Below are 21,272 nucleotides of genomic sequence, written 5' to 3' on the forward strand. Positions count from 1 at the left end.
ATGGGGGCGCTTTATGCACTACCTGGAAACCAAGTTACCCTGCAAACTCTTCTGATGAAGTGATGAAATGTAGTTTATATATGACAGTATGGTGAACTATACATTCCCCTCATATATTAGTTTGTTTTCCTTCTGTTTTGCTTTACTTTTTATGTCCTTATTTCATGTGGAAAATGTGAAAACTTAATTGTAATAAATATCTTCAAGCAATCATGTAGACACAAATCAGATTAAAGAGCAAATACTTGAGGAATTTTCCCACATGGCTGAACAAAAATAAAGTTAAAGGTCTCTACAATAAACTATCAAGGACTAAATGCCAACAATAGACTAAAGAAAGGGAAACATTCAGTTTTTGCATGAAGTCCACTGTCAATCAATCTATGTGTTTGGCACTGCCAAAAATCTGTATCATGTTAAGCACAACTAAAATTTGAACTAGAAAACAGCCATGACACTTGTTGGTATCCTTGTTGGCAGCTGATTTCTTTACAATGGCGCCCTCTTGTGACTGTTCCCTTTATCACCAGGATTATTTTTCCACAGATAGTGAAGAGCAGGTTACTAATGATTTGATAAATGATGAAGTTATCAATAATAACACTAATAAAGCGAGCTGAGATTTCTCTTTTTATAAAGTGACTATATTTGGACACTGTATTCATTTTATAATTTCATTTTACTCATTTGTTGCGAACATGTAAAATAAAAACAGACACATCTTTTGAGTTTTTATAGTATGTTTATTTTTTAAACTTTTTTTCTTTAAAAAATGACAAGGTCCAAGTGTTTTGGAAGCCCCGCCCTCACCCTATGTTCCCCAGCCGGCCAGCTCGACTCTAAGCAACCAGCAAAGAAAAATAAGTCATATGGACAATTGATAATATACACCCCATATACAGCAATACATAGTGGTCTACCATGTTACCAATAATACGCAACCTCCAATGAGGCTTCAATTCAAACTGTTGCCAATGATATGGTTCATTTCAATAGCAACTCTCAACCAATGACGGTTGTGTTTTTGACTAGTGTGGGCGGGGTTCAGGTTGCCACGGTAAGGCGGCGAGGCCACCGGCAGCTGCCTTTCTTTTTCACACCATCCGTTGACGGCTCAGCTGATCAATAATATAACACAAGGTGGCTTTCGGTCCGCCTCACCAGACAGCGCTAAGATTGACCTGAACGCCCTCTTTAAACCAATCAGATTCAGCATAAGTGCAAAGTTTAGGAGGCACTGGCACACACACGATGCTATCTCGAGAGAAGCCCGAGTTAACGTCATTGACGGCCCCTCCTCGGCTCTCATCTGTCGAACCGTTTCCGAGGGTTGAAATGACGTTGCGGTGAACAACGACCGCCTGTTGATTCACTTTGACCTGGTTAATGCAGGACAGAAAAGACGGGATTTTATCAGCTTGTCTGAACAGTCTGCTGTTTGGATCCACATAGAATTACAATTCAAAAAAGATAACTTACAGTCCACCAAGTCCTTTTCTATGAATTTCATTTCTATGTTTCTTTCTTATTTTCACCTCATCCTGAATAAAGTAACAGCCAGTGAAAGACAGGGCAAACTGTGTGTATGTGTGTGTGTTTGCATGTGCCAGTGACTCCTGCAGTGGTAGAGACAGCATAGAGAAGGTATCTGTATGTGCATAAAATAAAGACGGAGCCTGTACACAGTGTGAGCGAGCGCGCGTCCCTCAGTGGGCGGGGCTACAGACACGACTCCCAGTGCAGCTGCAGGTCTGTGCTGTCCAGAAAATCGGCCGAGAAGACGCTCGGCGGAGTGTGCGGCGCCAGCGGGGCCAGGCTCGTCCCCCCGTCTCCTACCCCCGCTCCACCTCCTCCTCCTCCTCTCCCCCCTCCGCTGCCCCCGTTCCCTCCGCCTGCGCTCCCCACCATGGAGATATCCAGCCAGTCCATGCTGTCCAGGGTGGGGTCGCCAAAGTCTAGCCCCGTAGAATGGGGGGAGAATCCCAGGTCGGACGTGTCCATGGGGGAGGGAGGGTGGTCCAGGATGCTGGCGGTGCTCAGCATTTGGCTGTGGAGGTCGTCGATCAGCGTCAGGCCGCCGTCCGGCTCCACGCCCAGCAGCGGGGCGCCGGTGGTGCTCTCCAAGAAGTCTTCCAGGCGTCCGCTGCCTGTGCAGGGCTCTCCTATGGAAGGCTGGGGGGAGATTAGGGGAGAGGTGGGAGTGGGAGGGGAAAGGTGGAGTGGGGACGGGGGAGAAGATGGGGAGGGCGGGTCAGAGTGGAGCGGGGCGAGGGAAGGGTCGGGGTTGGCCTTGAAGCCGGGGATTTCTAAATGGAGACGAGAGAGAGAAAACAAGAAAATTCTCATCATTACACATAATGACAGACTCATATCGTCCTTATGTCATCAATGTTTGTGTCACAGTTTCTCACCTCCGCTCTTCAGCAGGATGTCAAACAGGTCGTCCATCTGCTGACTGTTCACACCATTCTCCTGCTAACAGAGAGCAACACGGTGTTATCCATCAGCTGACAAGAACACACTCATACACACAGCTTCACTAGACAGAAAACAAAAATTACATCCTAAAACACAACAATTTTAACACAACTTTAAAACTTGATTTATTAATCGTTTCCTCTAGAAAATGTCAATTTGGTCTGAACAACAGTCCAAACCCAAAAACCTTCAGTTTACAACACAAACCAGTAAATATCTACATTTGAGAAGCTGGAATCTGATCATTTCTAGCATTTTTGCCAACATAATTACTCAAAGTTAAATCAATTATCAAAATTATTGCCAGCTAATTGATCAATTAACTAATTTCAGCTCTTATTTAAAGTTTCTGGGCCCATTTCGTTGTCTATTTAAGTGGATCACATATTATAGCAGATCTTAACTTCTCCTACGCAATGTGCAGCATTTTCCTTTATTCTAAAACTTTAAATGGTTCAATTTGGTCACATTTAGAATCTAAAGCCAGGAGAGGAGGAAATGCTTTATGAAGTCTTAACGAACCAGAATACAATATTCAAGCGACAAGTGTGATTTTTACTTTCTCTTATCTGGAAACACTTGACTGACCAACGTTTCACTTTTTCTACCTCCAGATATGTCACATCTGAATGAAACAAGTTTAAACCCACTCTCTGGGGATCCCCTAAGGCATTATGGAAAACAGTAGACAGTAGCTAAATTAAGAAGTAGAGGTGATAGACTGAGACAAGTCGGCAACACAAAAAAACACACATGAGAAAAGGGAAGAAAATAAAAACCCCTAAATAAAAACAGACTGATGACAGCAGCAGACAAATGGAGAGCAGCTTTACAGTCGAGCACTATCACAACACTGCTGTACTCATTTTACTCAAAATTCATTCAGTAAAACAAATGTGAGGAACTAAGATGGAAAAATGGAGGGACAGACAGAAAAAGGACAATACCAAAGGAAAGACGGAAAGAAAGTCTGGAGGACATACTTTGGAACGCTGAGTAGGAAGGGAGGTGTTGGGTTTGGGAGAGGGAGGGGTAAACAGTGTGTGCCGGTCGTAAGGCGGACACACCTCCTCTCTCTGCCAGGATGGAGTGATGGAAGTGATGAAATGAGAAAAGAAAGAGAAACAAGGAGAAAAAAAGGTCAATGAAGTTTAGCAGCAGAGATGAAATGATGATGGGAAACTATCGGCGGCGGAGGCGGTGCTGTTACCTTGAGGGACGAGATTATGTTGCTTTGGCTTTCGCTGTCGGACATGTCGTCGAAGAAAGGCTGCAGATTGGGCGGAGCGGTGACTGACTGGCCGGGTTGTGGAACACCACTGGTGTCCAAGTGCAGTGCTGCCTTCTGTCCCTGAGAGAAGAGAGTGGAAATATTTTGACTTTAGGACAGCGGACATCAAACTTGTTGGATACTCAGCTGATTGACTGTCAAGTCTTATTGCTGAATGTCATGGCTCTCATCAGCCCAGTAGATGATTTTAAACTGTGTTAATGGTGACATCTTGTGGAAGAAAGAAGCAACTCTTTGGAAGATGCAGACAGTCCTGCTGCACTTTGTTACATTACATTCATTAGCAAATGCTATTGTCCAAAGCTCCCTCATTTTACAACCATTTTATAAGAAATGGCAAATATATTTGGTGAGTAGTCAAGTAATAAGTTGGGTAACATGCAAAAACATACACATACACATGCACAGTGAACAAAATTAATTAAAATTCATGTTGTATAGTGACATATTCCAAGTTGTCGTACCTTTTTGATTGGCTGGCTCACAGGCTCGGCCTCTTTCTGCTCTTTTGATTGGCTGTCAGTGCTGGGGAGTTTACTAGGAGTCGACTGCAATCTCTGAAAGACGACAACAAGGGTATGACTGATGATGGTCTATCCTGGAGTGGATACATGTTACATCACAGATGAAGTTTGGCTGTACCTGCAGCGTGATGCGTCCATTGGTTTTGGCCAATGAGGACACTCCGTTCTGTCCGTCCGTGGTGTGACTGGTCAGAGCGATCAAGTAGTGGTTGCCGTTGCTGTCGGTGACCAGTGTCGGCGTTCCGTTGGCCTTGAGGAGGTCTAACGAAATAGCCTGAGTGTGGAACTGAGTGCCGTTCTGTTGGTTGATGAAGACTGGAGTCACCTGGAAACAGAAAGGACAGTTATTTCATCCATTTTACTGTCATTAAAACTTATTAGCATTAGTTATTTCTTGAATGTATTGATGTTGCAGTTGTATAACAGTTGATATGTGAAACTGAAATGACAATATAAGATGGCAGATGATGTTGGTGATGAATATGTCTGAGTATTTGTGGTCATTACCTGTTGTGTGGTGACAGCTGGCGTCTGCTGTTTCTGCCTCTGCTGAGCCTTAAGCTGCCTCCTTTGTTGAGTTTGGTTCGCTGCAGGCTTCTGAGTTGCCACCGTCTGATTCTGGATCTGCACCTGAACCTGCTTCAGCTGAACCTGGTTCTTCTGCTGAGCTTGGACCTGCCCTTGTGTTTGCTTCAGCTGGTTCTGCTGCACCAGCTTCTGCTGACTGAGTTTCTGCTGGGCCAGTTTCTGCTGTGCTAACTTCTGCTGGGCCTGGAGCTGCTTCTGTTGGGTTTGCTGTATGATGAGCTGCTGCAGTTGCTGCTGCTGGTGGAGCAGGATTTGAGCTTCTTTCTTCTGCTGTTGTTGTTTTTGAGGGTTTGACTTGACCTCTGCCACTTTCTGCAGCTGCGTCTGACTCTGCTGCAGCTGTTTCTGTTGTTCGGCTTGTTGGACTTGCAGCCGATGAATCTGCTGCAGCCTGAGCAGAGTCTCCTGAGAGCACTGCATCGGTTGGGCCAGTTTTTTTATCTGGGCCTCCTCTGTTACTCCCTCCATCCCCTCCTCAGACTCCAACTCCTTCTTCACCTTCACCACGAGGCCGTTGGGGAGCGTAGGGGGCTGAATGGCTGAGGCTTTTATCAGAGTTTGATGTTTAACCTCTGGGGATGTCGTTCTGCTCTTCTCACTTCCTTCTTTCTCCACCACTATTCCACCCGCCATCTTGCCCTGCTCCAGCTGGGATCTGAGCGTCTCCACCAACCTCTGCTTCTGCCTCAGCATCCGAGTCAACTCCTCGATCTGTTTGTCCTTCTCCTGAAGCATCTGGTCTTTGTCCATGGAGAATGTGTCCATGGCTACCCCAGACAGGGGCTCTGGAGGCTGGCCTGAAGCGGGTGAAGTCCTGGAGAGGCTGCATGAGCTCTGGGTTTCCTCTTTGACCTTGGAGAGTGGCTGTGAGAGCGGGGAGACATTTGGCGGGTGCTGAGGAGAGTGGTGCAGGGTGAGTTGGGTCAGGGGAGAGCTCACCTGAAGGACAAGAAAGTAGGATGTCAGGGAAAAGGCTTGAGGGAAGGAACATTTCATTTAACAACAACCAAAAAAAGTTAAGATGTAGATCTCACCATCTCTCCAAACATGTCTCCATTACAGCTGGTTTCATCTGGACTCATCCCCGCTAACGACCGCTCAGATGGAGTCGGCGACACAGGCGGGCTGGAGTTGGTGCTGCCGAAACGCATGACTCGCCCTGGAACAGTCTGAGCCAATGTGGAAAAAGCTACCTTAAACCCGCCCTCTCCTGATTGGTGTTCAGAGGTGGTAGTTGTGGTTGGAGAGGATGTGTTTGTGTTAGCAACTGAGACCACACCCTGCTGGCTGGGCTGCGATATGCCATTTTTCAAAACCGCTGCGGTGGAGCCATTTTGTTCTTGATAGTTACGAAGCCTCTCAATGAGATCATTCTTGGTGCCTGACACGGTCAAACCACGTAATTTCAGTTCCTGCTTTAACTCAGCGACCTGTAGGATGAGAAACCACACCAGCACTCATACAACAGATAATGACTCAAAGTGAAAGAGAACAAAACAATAGATATGTGAGGGACAAAAAAGTATCAAGTTCAGTGGAACATCCTTTAGCCTGACTTTTAAAAAGGTCATATAAGTGGTGTGAAGGGACAGCAAAGCATGACATCATATTTTGAGAATAAACAAATGATGTAATTTTCCCTCATTCAGCAGTTCCTTCATTTTTTGAGATGATAAAATGACCTCACTTGTGGGCGATTTTTAAGTTCACTTATTCTCAAACTTTGAACTTACGTGTCAAAACATGCTTGATCATTTGTATTAGTCAGTGAGAAAGTTTTAAATAAACACAGAGGACCTGATCTCATTCATTAAATGGCATTAAAACAAGTAGCTAACATGACCTCCATTAAAAAGATATTAGTTTTAAAAAAAAATTCTGATTAAATTTAGTTTCCAATGGTGTAGCAGATGTGCTATGAGGTTCTATATTTATGACACTGGGTAAAGTTGTTTAAATTACCTTGAACTCATCCAGGTTGGCTGGCAGAGTGCTTGGTTTGACTCCTCCCACTGCTGTTTGGCTCTGCCGGGCAGTCCCGCTCTGATTGGTGGGGGCTGAGGTGGTCGTCGTGGGAACACTGCGGGAGGGGGAAGGGCCGGAGTTGGTTGTGGGAGGCTGCTCGGTTGGTGGCCTGAAGGGAGACAAAAAACAGCTGTATGTAGTATTTCTCTGACAGAGCAGGAATGTTTAACAGAGGCCGTACCACAGGTTCATGCAAATGCAGAAGTGCGAATTAATAGTTTATTTGGCTTAATTAATGTTTTCGGTGGATTTTTACACTTTCAATTATATCACACTTTTATTTCCTTAACCTGATTGCTTGTAATCCTTCAAAATCAACTACCTTTCAAGTGCTAATCACCAATCATTTGCTCGTTGTTTTATTGCATCAATAAATTGTTATTCAAAAACTAAGTATATGTCGTAAGTCACACATTTTACTGTCAAGACACACCTGTTGCTCTGGGATTTACTTTAATTTTGAAATACTAGTGCAGTGCCTGTTCAAAACATGCCTGCTCAGAATGGGTAAACTGCTTGGCCTCCGGCCGCTACTTCAACACAGAAAAATTAATACAGTTGATGTGAGGTGTGAATGAGTATATACACCAACAACATGAAGGAAACTAACATTTTATTATACACAGATGTTATAAATAATAAATACTCATAGTAAATAAATGTTCTTTTCTCATTTCAAGTAGCCTAAAATGAGGGCTGCATTTAAAACTAAAATAAAGTGGATCGGTCATATTGGGCTCTTAGATCGTTTATTTTCTGTGCCTTCAGCTCGGATTTGAGTGGGTATGTTTGCTCCAAAAATTTGTGCTGTCTCTGTTGTGGTGCTTCACAATCGCCACAGTCTCGGAACATAAGAGACAAACTGGTTTTGAACTGCCTGTGGAAAGTATTTTCTTCGTTTTACATGTTTAACCACAGTAATTGTGTATTGGGCTCTGACCGCTTCCAAAATGTGGGTGACCTACGTTCAACGATGTACCTGAATGCCTCCTGTGCAGACACTCACTTACTGCTGCTCTGCTTAACCTGCTGCTAATGCTACGCTTTCTGTCTAGGCACAGGGTAAGATTGTCTATCTATTCTTGATTAAAATCTCTGTTCACTGTATACTTTTCTCTTTTTAGAGCACTTTTCTGTGACTCGTGTCATGCCTCGTCTCTGGTCTCTGTGACATGCTGGAGGTGCCCTGTGCAGGGGCAGGACTCTGCTGTCAGTCAGCAAAGTCCTGCCCCTGCACAGAGCGGAGTGGCTCACTGATCGCTGGTTTATTCAAAGTTTATTAATATTAAACATATTACATGTTCAAATTGCACCAAATTCGACACTGCACTCCCTTGGGTCCCCAGTCATACACCTACAAAGTGTGGAGTTGATCAATTGAACTGTTCAAGAGATATGTGAAGGACATACATACAGTACAGAGATTCCTTCCTTTAGTAGACAGATTACTTCTACTTGGAGCTCTAGGCTCAAAATATTCATCCAAAACCCACTAATGTGGAAAGAACAAGCCACAGCAGAAAGGTTTGGAGAAGACAGTAAGTCATAATGAAAACCGCTACAAGCTGTGCTGCAGAAATGATTTTCATGTGAACCACACTACGTGTTTAATATAGGGAAGAAAAAGGAGGGTGTTCCGTTAAAACCACTGCAATCAGTCATCCTCACTTCCACATCATACACACACATACGCGGTCATGCTTGATACTCACTTGGGAGGGGCGGGCAGGATGGTGTGGTAGTTGTAGTGCTGCTGTTGCTGGCTGAGGATCTGCAGCTGCAGGAAGAGCTGCTGCTGATGGAGGAGCTTCGCATAGGATGAGTCCATCTGAGGCGGACGCTCCTTGTCTGCCTTCTGGTCCGGAGGGATGTACTGGTGGTACTTGAGCTTCTTCACCTTCACCAAGACAACAAAGACAGTTAAAGGACAATTCCACCGTTTAGTACTTTCACACTAATGGATAACATCAATGTCTGACATCTCTGCTTCATCTAGGTCTACTTCAAGTGTCAAGAATTACCATGAGAAAAATGGAGAGCCTAATAGTAAAAGCATAACTACAGCACCTATTCCAAGAAAAGGCAACTATATTCTTGTGTTTTGAGGATACTGCGGTTGACGGAATTGGTATCTCTTCCTCTTCTACTATAGATATCTCCTTGTATGACTGTTATATGTCAAAAACTTGAATTTTGACATATACAGAACCCCCCTGCTCTGTGAATCTAAAGGAACCAAAACCACAGCCCTTTAAAAACGGCTCTTCCAAATCTGATGAGTCACTTTAAATGAACTCCAGCTCCTTGGCAAAATCTGACAAACACAATCTTCATTCTCAAAAACTGAACTGCAGTCATAAATCACTCTAAAAATGATGTGCTGACAGATACATCTTCATATTTATTTATACTTCTATTTAGTTTCCTGTGTCAGTGCCTGTTATAATGAAAATGAAACAAAGAGCTTGCTGACCTTGGGTTTGCTGTCCTTTGGTTTCTTAGGTCTCTGTTGAGGGCGGTCTGAACTTGTCTTAGCCTGAGACTGCTGACAGAAACCGTGAGAAATGGGGTCGGGGAGGAGGCGGTAACGAAATGAGGAGAAGAGGGAGGGTTAGACAGTTATAGCTGCTCCACAAATAGAGATTAAGGTCAGATTTAGTCAAAGTCGTCAAAATCTGCAGAATGTTCAGCTCGAAACAAGCTAATGGGTGAAAACACAGTGAAATAACTTGCGTTCCTTCACCTTGATATGTCCAGTAGAGGGGCGGGAATTTGCTGGCGTCCCTGTCGTCCCATTTGTCGCTTTTGGGAGTGGGGAGGAGTCTGACCCATTCACCTGGGGAGGAGGTGGTGGAGGTGGTGGAGGAGGGGGCTGCGCAAGGAACTGAGATGATACAGTATTACTCTGGTTAGTGGTGTGATCATGTTTATAATCACTTTTTGTATTGTTGGAATAATTTCAAGTCCAAGTCACTCTCATTCTGCAATGGTACCTGTGTGGGGGAAATGTCCCCATTCTGGGTGAGTCCGTCGGTGGGGGACAGCTGTGGGACAGCACTCAGGGGAGAGTCGTGATTGGTTAGCTGGTCTGGTGACAATGCATCACTGCTGTCTTCATCTAAAGATGAACTCTCTCCCCCAGCTCCCTTCGGAGAATCTGTGACAGACCAGAATACATACATATATGAATACATATATAATACATATATAATCATATAATCATAATGATATTCACAATCAGAATATGAACCAGCTTAGAAGATATAAGGCAGCAACTGTGGCATCTTTAGGTGGTCCTACTCTCTGGCCAGTAAAAGACTGACAATAGCTTGTGAATTTGGAAATTCTCACAGTCAGAGTAGCCAGAGGGCCGACCTGTTCATTTCCTGGCCTCATCATGCTGTGTAACACAGTCAGAAAGAAAACTGCTAAAAAGGAAATGACTAATTATAGAGAAGTTACACAACACTGTATGTTTCAAAAGACAACTATGTCCAAACATACTGTAGTTGTTGTCCATCCAGTGAGATGATGCAACTGACAGCTGCTAAGCAATGTGCGTGTCATGTGCTTATACACTCACTCTTACAATACTGCATTACAATTTTGTGGAGATACCTGGATGTTGTAATTTCTCAGCTTAAGGTGTGTTCCCACTGAACCATAATTAAATTTTAGAGGTGACGCAACTGGACACGAGGGCAACTCGGTGATAGAGGGGAACAGATTGTAACCTCAACGCAGTAAACACCTGCATTCATCCCTGAGCTGTATGGCTCCAATAGATTCAGCAAACATTTGTCAATAAAGTCAACAATTTACTTTGTGTTCAGTCTTAATGCATTTTAAGAAGTCCAGTGTTTTGGTGTTTATAAGTTTAGCTTCATGAATCATACTGCTTGCTTGCGAGTGTTACTGAATGTTGTGTGAGTGCGTGCGTGTCTCTGCACCAGCATACTTGTTTGAATGTTATAAATGAAGTGTTTTCTTTGCACTGTGTTGTTTTTGCTTCATCTTTACTCCACTGTGTGTCTCTTTAAATGATTCAATCTGAATAAATGACACTGTTTGAACGTATGTGCATGTGCAGTATGTGTATTTACATGTGACTGTGCCATGTGTTCATATGCTTTTTGTGTGTGTCTTTACTGACACAACTGTGTACTTATTAGAACGTCCTTATTGAATTCGTCTTTATGTTTTACATATTTCAAAAACACAACAACAGTGTATCGAGATGTATGCAACTGTTTGAATGTTAGGGGGTGTGTGTAGTTACCCAGCGGTGAGTGCTGCAGAGGGCAGCTGACAGACAGGATGTTCTTGTGAACCAGTTCGATGGGACCCGGTCGGTGGGAGATCTTGTCGTTGAGGTCGTCGGCCAGTCGAGCTCGCTTCAGCTGCAGCTGCTTGGCCTGCAGGGAGGGCTCTGCAGACGTCTCTGTAGAGGACACAGCAGGATAACATGTAGTCAAAACACCCATTGTGACCATATAGATGTACAGCAAAATCAAGATCAGGTTAAGTGGTTTGCGTTCACAGAGTGTTAACATTGCAATGCGACATGTAATCCATTTGAGTATTTTCAGCTGATCCACAAAACAGGAAGTTGGCTTTCTGAAGTACACAGATAATGAGTTTTAAGTCCTGTTTTACCACTTCCTACTTTTGAATTTAAACTCAATATAATTAAAAGAAACCCCAAAAGCAAACCTGCTGCTACCTCAAACTTTGAATGGATAATTATACAAGAAAACAAATAAAGATTATGAAGCATGAAAATACATGACGCAAATAAACATGCCACTAAATGAAAACCTTACACTGCAACAGTTTTCTAAAAACCTGCAGATACCACTGCAGAGCGCTGGTAAGATAGAAACATACTTGTTCTAAATTGATGTTTGTGGCCAAATCAAGTTAATGAGTTTTATAGTGCTGTGTGTGCTATAATACTTTGTGCAGTGCTGTGAAATTATAACAAATTAAAGTTTAACTCAGTGCCCGTATGTATATGAAGGAGGAACTGTGCAATAAATCTTATAACATGGAGCCGGTTCCGTTTTGTTTACCGTATGGTTCCTTTTTAAGTCAAGTTTCATGTATTTTTACGTCACCTTCATTCCCTTATGATATCTCTAAGGAAATGACTTTGAGACTAACGAAGCGGTTCTACCTATTGTGCTTGAAATGATTCAAAACTCACCCTCCAGAATGTGCATCCTAACCAGCTCAGAGCGCTCCGGACGACACCGGATCTTCCTCTTCAGATAGTCCTCAGTCTGGGCGTGACATAAGAGACGGAGGAGGATCAGACCAGATAGAGAGAAAACATTTGCTATATTGCAATGACCTACTCTGCCATTGTACATCCTTTTTGTTGCATCAAGTGTTAAACCAGTTCTGTGACTTCATTCTTATTTCATTGCTTTGTGTCGCTGCCCCCTTTTTTACCGTTTGTTGGCAGTGATGGCTCTTGTTGCTCATGCTAACTATGCTATAACTAAAAAAACATCTATGAACCAGGTTATTGGTTAAATTACTATTCCAAAACATAAATTAGCTACTTAGTATATTAGACCAGATGAGGATCATTAATTTAAATCTTCACTCAGCAAATTTTCACGTTGGCAGCTCCAGATGGCAGCGAAAGGTGCGTAAATCTGACTAACTCTTTCCATCCCTTTAGGTTTTTGTGGCTTCATACCTAAAGAGTGAGACCTTACTACAGTTTATATTGCACACCGAGTTTCGATTTATAACTTCCTGTCTGCAGATAAGCGCAACAGTAGAATTCAGTCTGAAATACTGCTTCGTTATTCATGCTGTTTATACTTATGCCGTTTAGCCCAAAGCAAATCCTTTAAGAAAGCAGGATATTCACAGTACTTAAGACACTCACCCTTGCTCGCTCCAGACTCCTCCTCTGTTCGTGAAAGGCTGCTGGGCTCTTCAGTGCTGCATCAACGGAGGGATGAAGAGAGGGGGGAAAAAAAAGAGAGACATAAATGTGACTCACACAGACTCTGATGGGACTTGTGATGCTCCTTTCAGCGAGTGACAATGTGAGAACAGATACAGCAGTAGAAGAAGACAGACTCAAAGCAGAAGTGGCTGTGAAACGAGAAGGTCAAGAGTGTTATTCTCAACCACATACTCTGACGACTGCTCGGTAGGCCGCTGCACCATGCAGCATATGCAGGAATGAGGTAGTGCAGTGGGAGCCACATGCATTATCAGAAAGGAAATAATAAATGCAACTGTTTTTCTTTGACCTGTAGCTGTTCATGTTTTCATTGCGCTCACTGTGGCTTTCACACTGAAGCAACTGCAGGAAGTGTTGAGCTGCAATCAGTGGTGGTGACTTAGCTTAGGTGAGGTGGGTTGTACGGAAACAGGTACTCAGTCAACCCACATGGACACACATGACTGTAACCATGACAAAGCTTTTCCTGACCCTTACTCAGCACTTTTATTAACAAAACCTTAACAACACCTCCCTCCTCTGGGTGCTGAGCTGGTTGCGTTACTTCATACAGTTTTTCTATCTATTCCCTCTCTTGTTGATCGAGGTTAGAAGTTGGTTTGAACTTATGTTTGGACATTTCTTGCAGCTTTTCAGCCAAGATTAAGGTGGAGAAGCACTAATTAAAGTTTAGGTGACTCCCTACCCTCCAAAAACATAGAACTTGCCTGACTTAACCCCATGTTAACCCAGGAAAACCCTGGTTCCTTTTATATTTTAATTTTCAAACGGTGGAGATTTCTAAAGACTTCCGGATGCTTTGTCCCTGTGTACGTCAGTAAACAACGGTATTTCACAGAACAAAAACCTCATTATGTGCTATAGTTTTATTTTCATTTCAAAACAGACGACGTGACTTTAACAGTGAATTTCTGGTGTCATAGACAGCAGACAGCCCAAACTATTTTAAAGGCCGACTGTCTGCGGAAAGTCTGATAGATGGACTGTGGCTGGAAGTCTGAGGGGACATCAATTCTTGATGACCAGTAGTCTGGAGCGGATCTTTAAAAAGTAGCGAGAGAACAGAGGAGACTGTAGACTGATGGATAGACTGCTGCGCGCAAACAAAATCTACATTCATCACGGCACTCAGCCATGACCGTCTCTTATGTCTTTACTTATGTGTGAGCAGAAACATGTATTTATATATTTTTAGAAAGACTTAAGAGAAGCCCAGATCCTGTAATCTGGAGAAACAGAAAATAAATTCAGTTCACAACAAACAACGTTCCAAAATTTGGATTATCATTTTAAATCTTAAAATTTTGGTTTATATAATTTTTTAAAATGTTGAATGACACAAGATAAAATGTGTAACAGATTTTATTTCATCTTCTTGCTCATAATTTTAAAATAACATTTTTTGATTGATTTGCACTTTTTTTTTTAAACACAATTATAAGAGGATAACAAATGTTAAAGACAATAACAAACTGTATTGTCTTTAACATTTAGAAACATTTTAATGTCGATGTGAGGCTTTAGTAAAGCTAAACAGACATGTTCAGAGATGTTCACTCTCTATTTGGGGAAGGATATTGGGAGGACAGCGGCAGTTACGATGATGTAAGATAGCAATCGTCTGATTGGTCAATAGCTGGTGAAATCCCTGCCAAGGGTGTGTGAGTGTGGATGCTTTGGCCACAGTGGGTGTCAGCTGTACATGTGCCAAAGATGACTGGGTGGGGGAAGGCATTCCTAATGTCACAACTCTTTGAGGTTCAGTGAGGACCTACATACCAGTTGTGATATAACCAAGCGGCCAAAATCATAACACAAACGGCACAAAACTGAAAACTGCTCAGCTGATCCTGAACATCTGCTGAAACTAAATAACTTGAGATTTATTATAGTGATTTTATACCTGGTGAATGGAGTAAGTTTCTACAAAAATGCACATTTTAACTGCTCAATGTTTTTATAAAGCAATTGTTCATCTAGGGCGTCAACAAACCCTACAGTTTCCCCCTGTCACTGCGGACACAGAACGGTTCATTCTAACTTGAAAATGCTCTCTTAAGCAGATGAATTTGGAAAACACCGGTCTCATGTTGTTATGTCTGTGGGAAAAAATGAGCGTTTCTTAAAAACTGACCTATAATTGTCAGCTTGTCAATTTCTCAAAAGTACTTCCACTTCGCAGTATGTTAAGTCACCAAATTCCTCTGTCGCCACTGACTCACTCTGTCATTGTCTATAGTGTGTGTCAGTGCAGTCATCTCATAATATTGCTATTGTTGACATTTCTGCACCAGTATCAAAACATAATTCAATTAAGTGTCTCAGTACAACACCCAATGAACTAGTTAATAACAGCTAGCCTTTATTTCATGCAACTGACAGAAACAGACATATCAGTAACAACACTTGTACTGAGTGTTAAGCTGAATTGACACATACAGTCCAAGACAACAGAACGGCATCAACTGTCTGGACACTTTTTAAAATGATCTGTTGATTTAATGATGCGTCTTACTGTTACTTATTGTTTGACACCCTTAAACAAACTAAAATAATGGGAGAATTCATCTGACTGTGCTCGGTGGGATGGAGAATGTTTAGCATATACACAGCATTTTCAAATCCATCTGCATGAACGACCTGATACTGCACCTGACACTGACCCAACAGTCCTTACATAACAACACAAGTGTTTATGAAGAAACTGTGTGGTCAAATTTATCAGCCAGCAGCACAGACATACAATAAAATGTTCTTTTGAGTCATTACATTGTACAACTGTAAAAAAACATGGGTGACCTCCTGACACAAAAGCTTTCTCTTTACTTTATTATTTTATTCCCATTATACATCTATTTATCCAGCTGCGTTTCTTCAGGCAGAGGTCAAGTGCCTTGCTGAAGGACACCTACACAGAACTTACTGAGAGATAGAGGCTGGAAAATTACTCATTCACACCACCTACAGTATCAAAACCAGTGTGATACCACAGAGGGAACTGGTCCCTCATCATGGTCAGCTTTCTCTACGTCCGTTGTTGACAAGAAGTCACAGTCATCTGCAGTCTTCCTATGGGTAATTTACTACGACCGCTTCACTGCTCTTCCAGCTAACTTGCCACCTCATGAGCTAAAATACCCTACTATTTGTTTCACTCTCCCTCCTCTCGTTGCTCCTCATGCAGTTCATATGATCTTTACGGCCCAATAATTCAACAGGGGGGCTTGACGGCTGAACAGCCTTTGCTCTACCTTGCAGAGTCTCCTGGGAACAGTCAAAATAAGGGCTGTTTGTAAAATCCTTCCAGGAAGACGTCACCCTGGCAGCACATACCATCTTTGATGGATCTCTTATAAACCCCTGCTTTATTTTGTCTCTGTGTCATGACAGTTCTATTTAATTTAATTTAATTCTACCAGTATATGCTGATCCCAGTCCAGCTAACTGCCTGGCATGAGGCCCTGTTGCATAAGCAGGACAAATTTACGGTAGCTACTAAATGGCTGAAAGTAAAACTTCATGCCACCCACTAAAACAAGCCATTAGTCTGAGTGTCCACTCTAGTACGTTCTTTCATGCCTAACCCATTTATGCAAGTGTCCTAGCCAGGTTAGAAATATTAAGTGCCTTTTAGTGAACAGACATACTAACTAATTCATCCAGGTTTAGATATTAACACCAGCCAACAGTAGTGGTGGTGTACAGCAGAGTGTGAGTTAAAAACTGCTGAGAATGTGCTGACATCAAGCCTGAATGAGGCCTAACATCCACCTTGTCAGATATCTTACCTCACTGTGAACATCTTCTTCTATTCTACAGTCACTTGGTCAAAAAACATTAACTACCATACAGCCTGTATGAGGCTGAACGCTGGGTGCTTAACGAGGAAAAAAAGAAAAAAGTATCTCCGCCTCTTTTAAGTGCGGAAGTCTGAAACAGGAAGTAGATACAGAAGAAGAGGAAGCTGTCCTATTTGATAACACAAAGTGGTGCAAAGACACCACTAAATATGACACATGCACTCATATGCTGATAATACATGTAGATAAGAGCTGACATTTTCAGAGAGCGACGGAGGGAAAAAGCTGAGGCTGATTCTTGTTCTTTGTAAACATATTTTAATATCCTACACAGACAGACGGATACAATTTAGCCACATATCCTGTTAGCAGGTGTGGATAATCAGATACGTTATTGTACAGGCCCGTTTAGCATGTGAATCAATCGACCGTACACGTACAGTATAGCTCAGGATTATGTGACGATCTAATTAATCTCTATCAGGGTCCGATGTGATGTCTGAAGCTTCGGCGTGAGGAAAGGGTTAACGCTTTGACCTCGGCTCAAAGGCACAGAAACACTGCTCTAGTTGTCTGCATCTATAAAGTGCCTGTAAGTAAAAAAAAAAACCTTCAGGTGAATCTGGATCAGCTTGAGCTTTCTCTATAGTGTGTGTGTGTGTGTGTGTGTGTGTGGGTGTGTAATGAATTAGATTATCAAGTGCACTGCTGTCTGTTGAAGCAACAATACCATCTGTACATGTATATATATCACTTACGTGGCATGATCCCTTGGCTGACCAGTTCCTCTCGTGTGCGTCTCTGCTGGAGTTTGAGTTGGAGGACTGCATGGAGACAGAGGAGAAGAGAGAGTCAGTGCCGGCCGGTGAACAGAAAAAAAACAAAAAAAACTCCTGCAGCGATGGAGCTTTACAGCCTCTTTATAGTTTCTTAATGTCCACTGATCAGCAGTCCATCCTCCACATTTAGATAAATAAACCTGTACGGGCAGCCAGATGCATTTGGACTGGCATGAAGAGGACCTGCACTCTCTGGCACTCAATTCATCCTCACCATTTCCCCCTTTCTGCCGTGCTTTTTTTTTTGAAGCTACAGTGGAGGCGGGTACAAGAAGGGCGTGAGCAGACTAGTACTACACACTTCCTGTTTCTAGACTTTTTTTTTTTTTGTTTTTAATTTCAGTGTGAAGATGTGTGTAAAAATACAGTTTATTAAAAAGTAAATGAGGGAGACGACACAAATCAACAAAGGAAGTAAAAAAAAAAAAAAAAAAAAGAATGTGGAGTTGAGAAAGACCAGCATCGATATGAGGATAGATGAGGGAGAAAAAAAAAAAAAGCGCATATGGGCCGATTGCGCCGTCATCTCAAAACAGGAAGTACTTGTTACATAACACAGAGGCTGGCAGGGAGAGTGTCAAGGAACACAACGCGGGACAAAAAGGAGCTGGACCATGTCTGACCTTTCTGCACACACAAAGTTTCAGCTGTTATGAACTGTGGAGCCTTGTTGTATCTTTTAGAATCTAACTTGCCTTTGGTTGAAAGCTTATTAGCTCTCATTCTTGCACCATAATCACAACTGAATGCTATATTAGATATCAGTTAATGATGCATTAACAACTTGGTGAGACCCAGATGAAGAATTGGAGAGGAATAAAAAATTCAATTTGTGCAGCTTCGGGATCAAGTGAGTGCATTGTATTTCATCATTGTGCAATGGCCTTTGCTGTGGTATCGGTTTCATTGCAACACAATGATAATTTAGGGAAGTGAGCTGGACCCTTTAGTTAGTCACAGAGACGACTATAAACACATCAGTGTCACAGGTTTGTCACTGCAGACACTTGTTTGTGGTATGACAGCTTTTAGATAAATACAGATACATAACTGATAGTGCGCTTTACTTCCACTTTGCTTCTTAGCAAGACCTGTTTTTTTATTTTAAAACTGATGTCGCAGACATTTACTGTCTGTCTTGTTTTTATACTTCACAGAAATTGATAAAATCAGAGGAAGGACCTAGTATGTTATTACACCAAATACTATTTTCACCAACAGACGTACAGCTCAGCTAAACTCAGCTGAGAGTCTTGTTTTATAAGTACCAGCTGTCCCTGCTAAAAGGGTATGTGTATGTGTGTGTGTGTGTGTGTGTGTGTGTGTGTGTGTGTGTGTGTGTGTGTGTGTGTGTATATGAAGTGGAACACACCACTGAGGCTTCCCAAGCATTTCTGGCCGGGGTTGTGTCTGCTACTTTGAGGACAAGCAGCACCTGTTCCTTCCTACTAACAAAAGTGACATCATTGGTGCTCGACAGGCCAGCTAACAGGTTAGCTGCGCCGCGTAGCTGCTGCTCTGTTATGACAAACAATCCAGGCCTGGACAGCAGCACCGAGAGTCCCATGAATTAATGTCAGAGCCTGTGCAACTAAATGTCATTCCTTGGCTCTAAATCCTCGCTGGCAATCCCAGCTCCCCTCTGTTATATCCACAAGCGTGTATATGCGCTGCGTCTTGGGAGATCAGGCGAGCACTAGAGACTCCCCTCTGGAAGCAATAACATGTCAGTTCACACTCGGCCGTGTAGACACAAAGACCTAAACACAGCAACGCCAGTGCGTGTACTGTGTATGTTGCACCCGTGCCTCGGCTAACAGATACGTTTTCCCTAAGCACCAAACACTTGGGGAGACTCACGTGTTGCCTGAACATGCACACACACACACAAACACAAAAACACACACTGACCGTGCCATGGCCGAGTGCAGGATAAGAAGCCGCACCGCTCTTCCAGGGAAGAGGTTTATTCTGGGAGAGAGAATCTTACACTTTCCCTCTATCACAGCCTCACATCTCCCTGCTCCCTTCTCGTTCTCCACACACACACACACACACACACACACACACACACACACACACACACACACACACACACACACTCCAGTTAACTAAGTTATTCTTTGTAGTACTCTCTCTTTCTCATTCCTCTCTTTATCCCTCATCTCTGGCACTAAGTCAACTGGAAGTCCGAGCGTTGGCTGTTTAGTTCAGTGGTCACGGTGCCTTGTAATGGCCTTTATCACCCTTTTATCAACAAAGTCAGTAAAGAATTTAGTATAGAACTCAACTTAAAAGGACAATGTGTCAGCCGTCGTTAAAACCTCTTTGTCGCTGGTTTGAAATAGATTGCTGCAGACGTCTCACGATGACACCTCAAATTTGCTGGTGATCGTGTGAAAAGTGTGAAAAGCAGCATTGGTGTTAAACTGTGGGCTGATGTGGGGAAGCAGATATGAATCATGTTTCATAGGAGAAAAACTAAATCATTGAATAACCGAATGAAAAACAAATATGGAGGCCAGGAATAATTAATTCTGCGTTTTTCTCAGAAGTGTGAGTGAGAGTTTTAGTATCAGTAATGCGTTTACATGAACTTTATGCATTTCTTTTTAAGCATTTCCTTAATAGAGGTTAAGGATAAAGAGAAACCAGGTTAACAGAGTTCGACTTCTGCTGGATGAAGCAAATATCTTGGCCATATATATGTGTAACTGTGTTTCTACAGGGGATGTTACGTGCGCAGGTTAAAGGCTTCAGGCAGGAAAAGTCCCGCCGTGGCAACAATGCGTCAGATTAAAAGGAAAGATCACTGCAATCAAATAATTAACTCAATAGTCAGACTAAAACTGAAACAGAAATACATTCAAGTCAGTTTTCCGAGCTGTACGGTAAACTATTTATAAAATCCACAAACATGCACACTCATAGAGAAATACTGAGTATAGTAAAGGTTTTGGGAAGAATCTGATTACCGACAAGCTGCCAGTTATCTTGTATTTTACAGTAAACAGGTTATTGCAGGGCGTGTTAACACGTTCCCTGATTTCTCACTGTAACCTGGTGTGTATGTACACATAGTCAGTGTTGATGCTTATATTTGCAAACTGTGAAAAGCTGAATGCCTTCATGTTACGGAGATGAGGGATTAAATCAGGTTTGAGGGCCATTTCGGTTAATTTAAGAAAAGGATAAAAAGGCAGGGCATGTTTTATTGGGATACTAGGCCACAGCCAAAACTGGCCTCCGCAGTCATAAAAAAGTTAGAGCGAGAGAGCACGGAGGGAGAGAGGCACAAAGACGGCAGAGACGCCTACATTTACAGCTTTTAGATGAAGCGGAGGGAACAATAGCGAACCACACTACTTAATCAATCAAGCCAGTGATCTTTTGGTAACAGGATGCCGTCTCTAACCTCTGCACCAACCTGCTGGCCCGAGAAAGTCACACCGAAAGTCACAGATAATATAAAGCTAGAGAAAGGCAGCAAAACACAGTTTCAGTTTCAGAAAGAAATCCTCTTTTCACATCTTAAATTCTTAATTTGAAGATTTGGGTGTTAAGTGAGAGCCTAAAATGATTTGAATATCTTCAAGTAAATCATTGACCAACATGCCATTGATATTTCTAACCTAATAAATAAATAACATAAATAATCATTGATGTCTCAACTGCAACTGATAAAGTGTCTGATGATCAAATAACGATGAAGTAATCCTCTCAGATGAGCTCAGTAGTTAA

The 21,272-nt window shown here is 42.6% G+C and overlaps 1 protein-coding gene across 6 annotated transcripts in view; it reads right to left on the reverse strand.

Annotated features, from left to right (window-relative positions):
• Positions 1 to 722: 722 nt before the first annotated feature.
• The window catches only part of mrtfab (myocardin related transcription factor Ab), a 38,122-nt gene continuing 17,572 nt past the window's right edge, over positions 723 to 21,272 (reverse strand). For 2 of the 6 annotated variants that reach the window (XM_067576564.1, XM_067576560.1), the window contains exons 2-18: positions 17,451 to 17,516; positions 12,809 to 12,864; positions 12,113 to 12,188; positions 11,186 to 11,347; positions 9,900 to 10,063; positions 9,650 to 9,790; positions 9,380 to 9,451; positions 8,619 to 8,803; positions 6,844 to 7,015; positions 5,916 to 6,311; positions 4,801 to 5,820; positions 4,412 to 4,618; positions 4,234 to 4,326; positions 3,689 to 3,829; positions 3,462 to 3,554; positions 2,412 to 2,472; positions 723 to 2,306 (exon numbers count right to left, since the gene is read on the reverse strand). In XM_067576564.1, coding sequence (XP_067432665.1) covers positions 1,720 to 2,306; positions 2,412 to 2,472; positions 3,462 to 3,554; positions 3,689 to 3,829; positions 4,234 to 4,326; positions 4,412 to 4,618; positions 4,801 to 5,820; positions 5,916 to 6,311; positions 6,844 to 7,015; positions 8,619 to 8,803; positions 9,380 to 9,451; positions 9,650 to 9,790; positions 9,900 to 10,063; positions 11,186 to 11,347; positions 12,113 to 12,188; positions 12,809 to 12,864; positions 17,451 to 17,516 — 3,692 coding nt within the window. In that variant the 3' untranslated portion in view covers positions 723 to 1,719. Of the gene's footprint in view, positions 2,307 to 2,411; positions 2,476 to 3,461; positions 3,555 to 3,688; positions 3,830 to 4,233; positions 4,327 to 4,411; positions 4,619 to 4,800; positions 5,821 to 5,915; positions 6,312 to 6,843; positions 7,016 to 8,618; positions 8,804 to 9,379; positions 9,452 to 9,649; positions 9,791 to 9,899; positions 10,064 to 11,185; positions 11,348 to 12,112; positions 12,189 to 12,808; positions 12,865 to 17,450; positions 17,517 to 21,272 lie in introns of all 6 variants that reach the window. The other 4 variants (XM_067576563.1, XM_067576559.1, XM_067576562.1 and 1 more) reach the window with 4 other exon arrangements.

This window comes from Thunnus thynnus, chromosome 20 (genome assembly GCF_963924715.1).
Source record: "Thunnus thynnus chromosome 20, fThuThy2.1, whole genome shotgun sequence".
Classification (NCBI taxonomy): domain Eukaryota; kingdom Metazoa; phylum Chordata; class Actinopteri; order Scombriformes; family Scombridae; genus Thunnus; species Thunnus thynnus.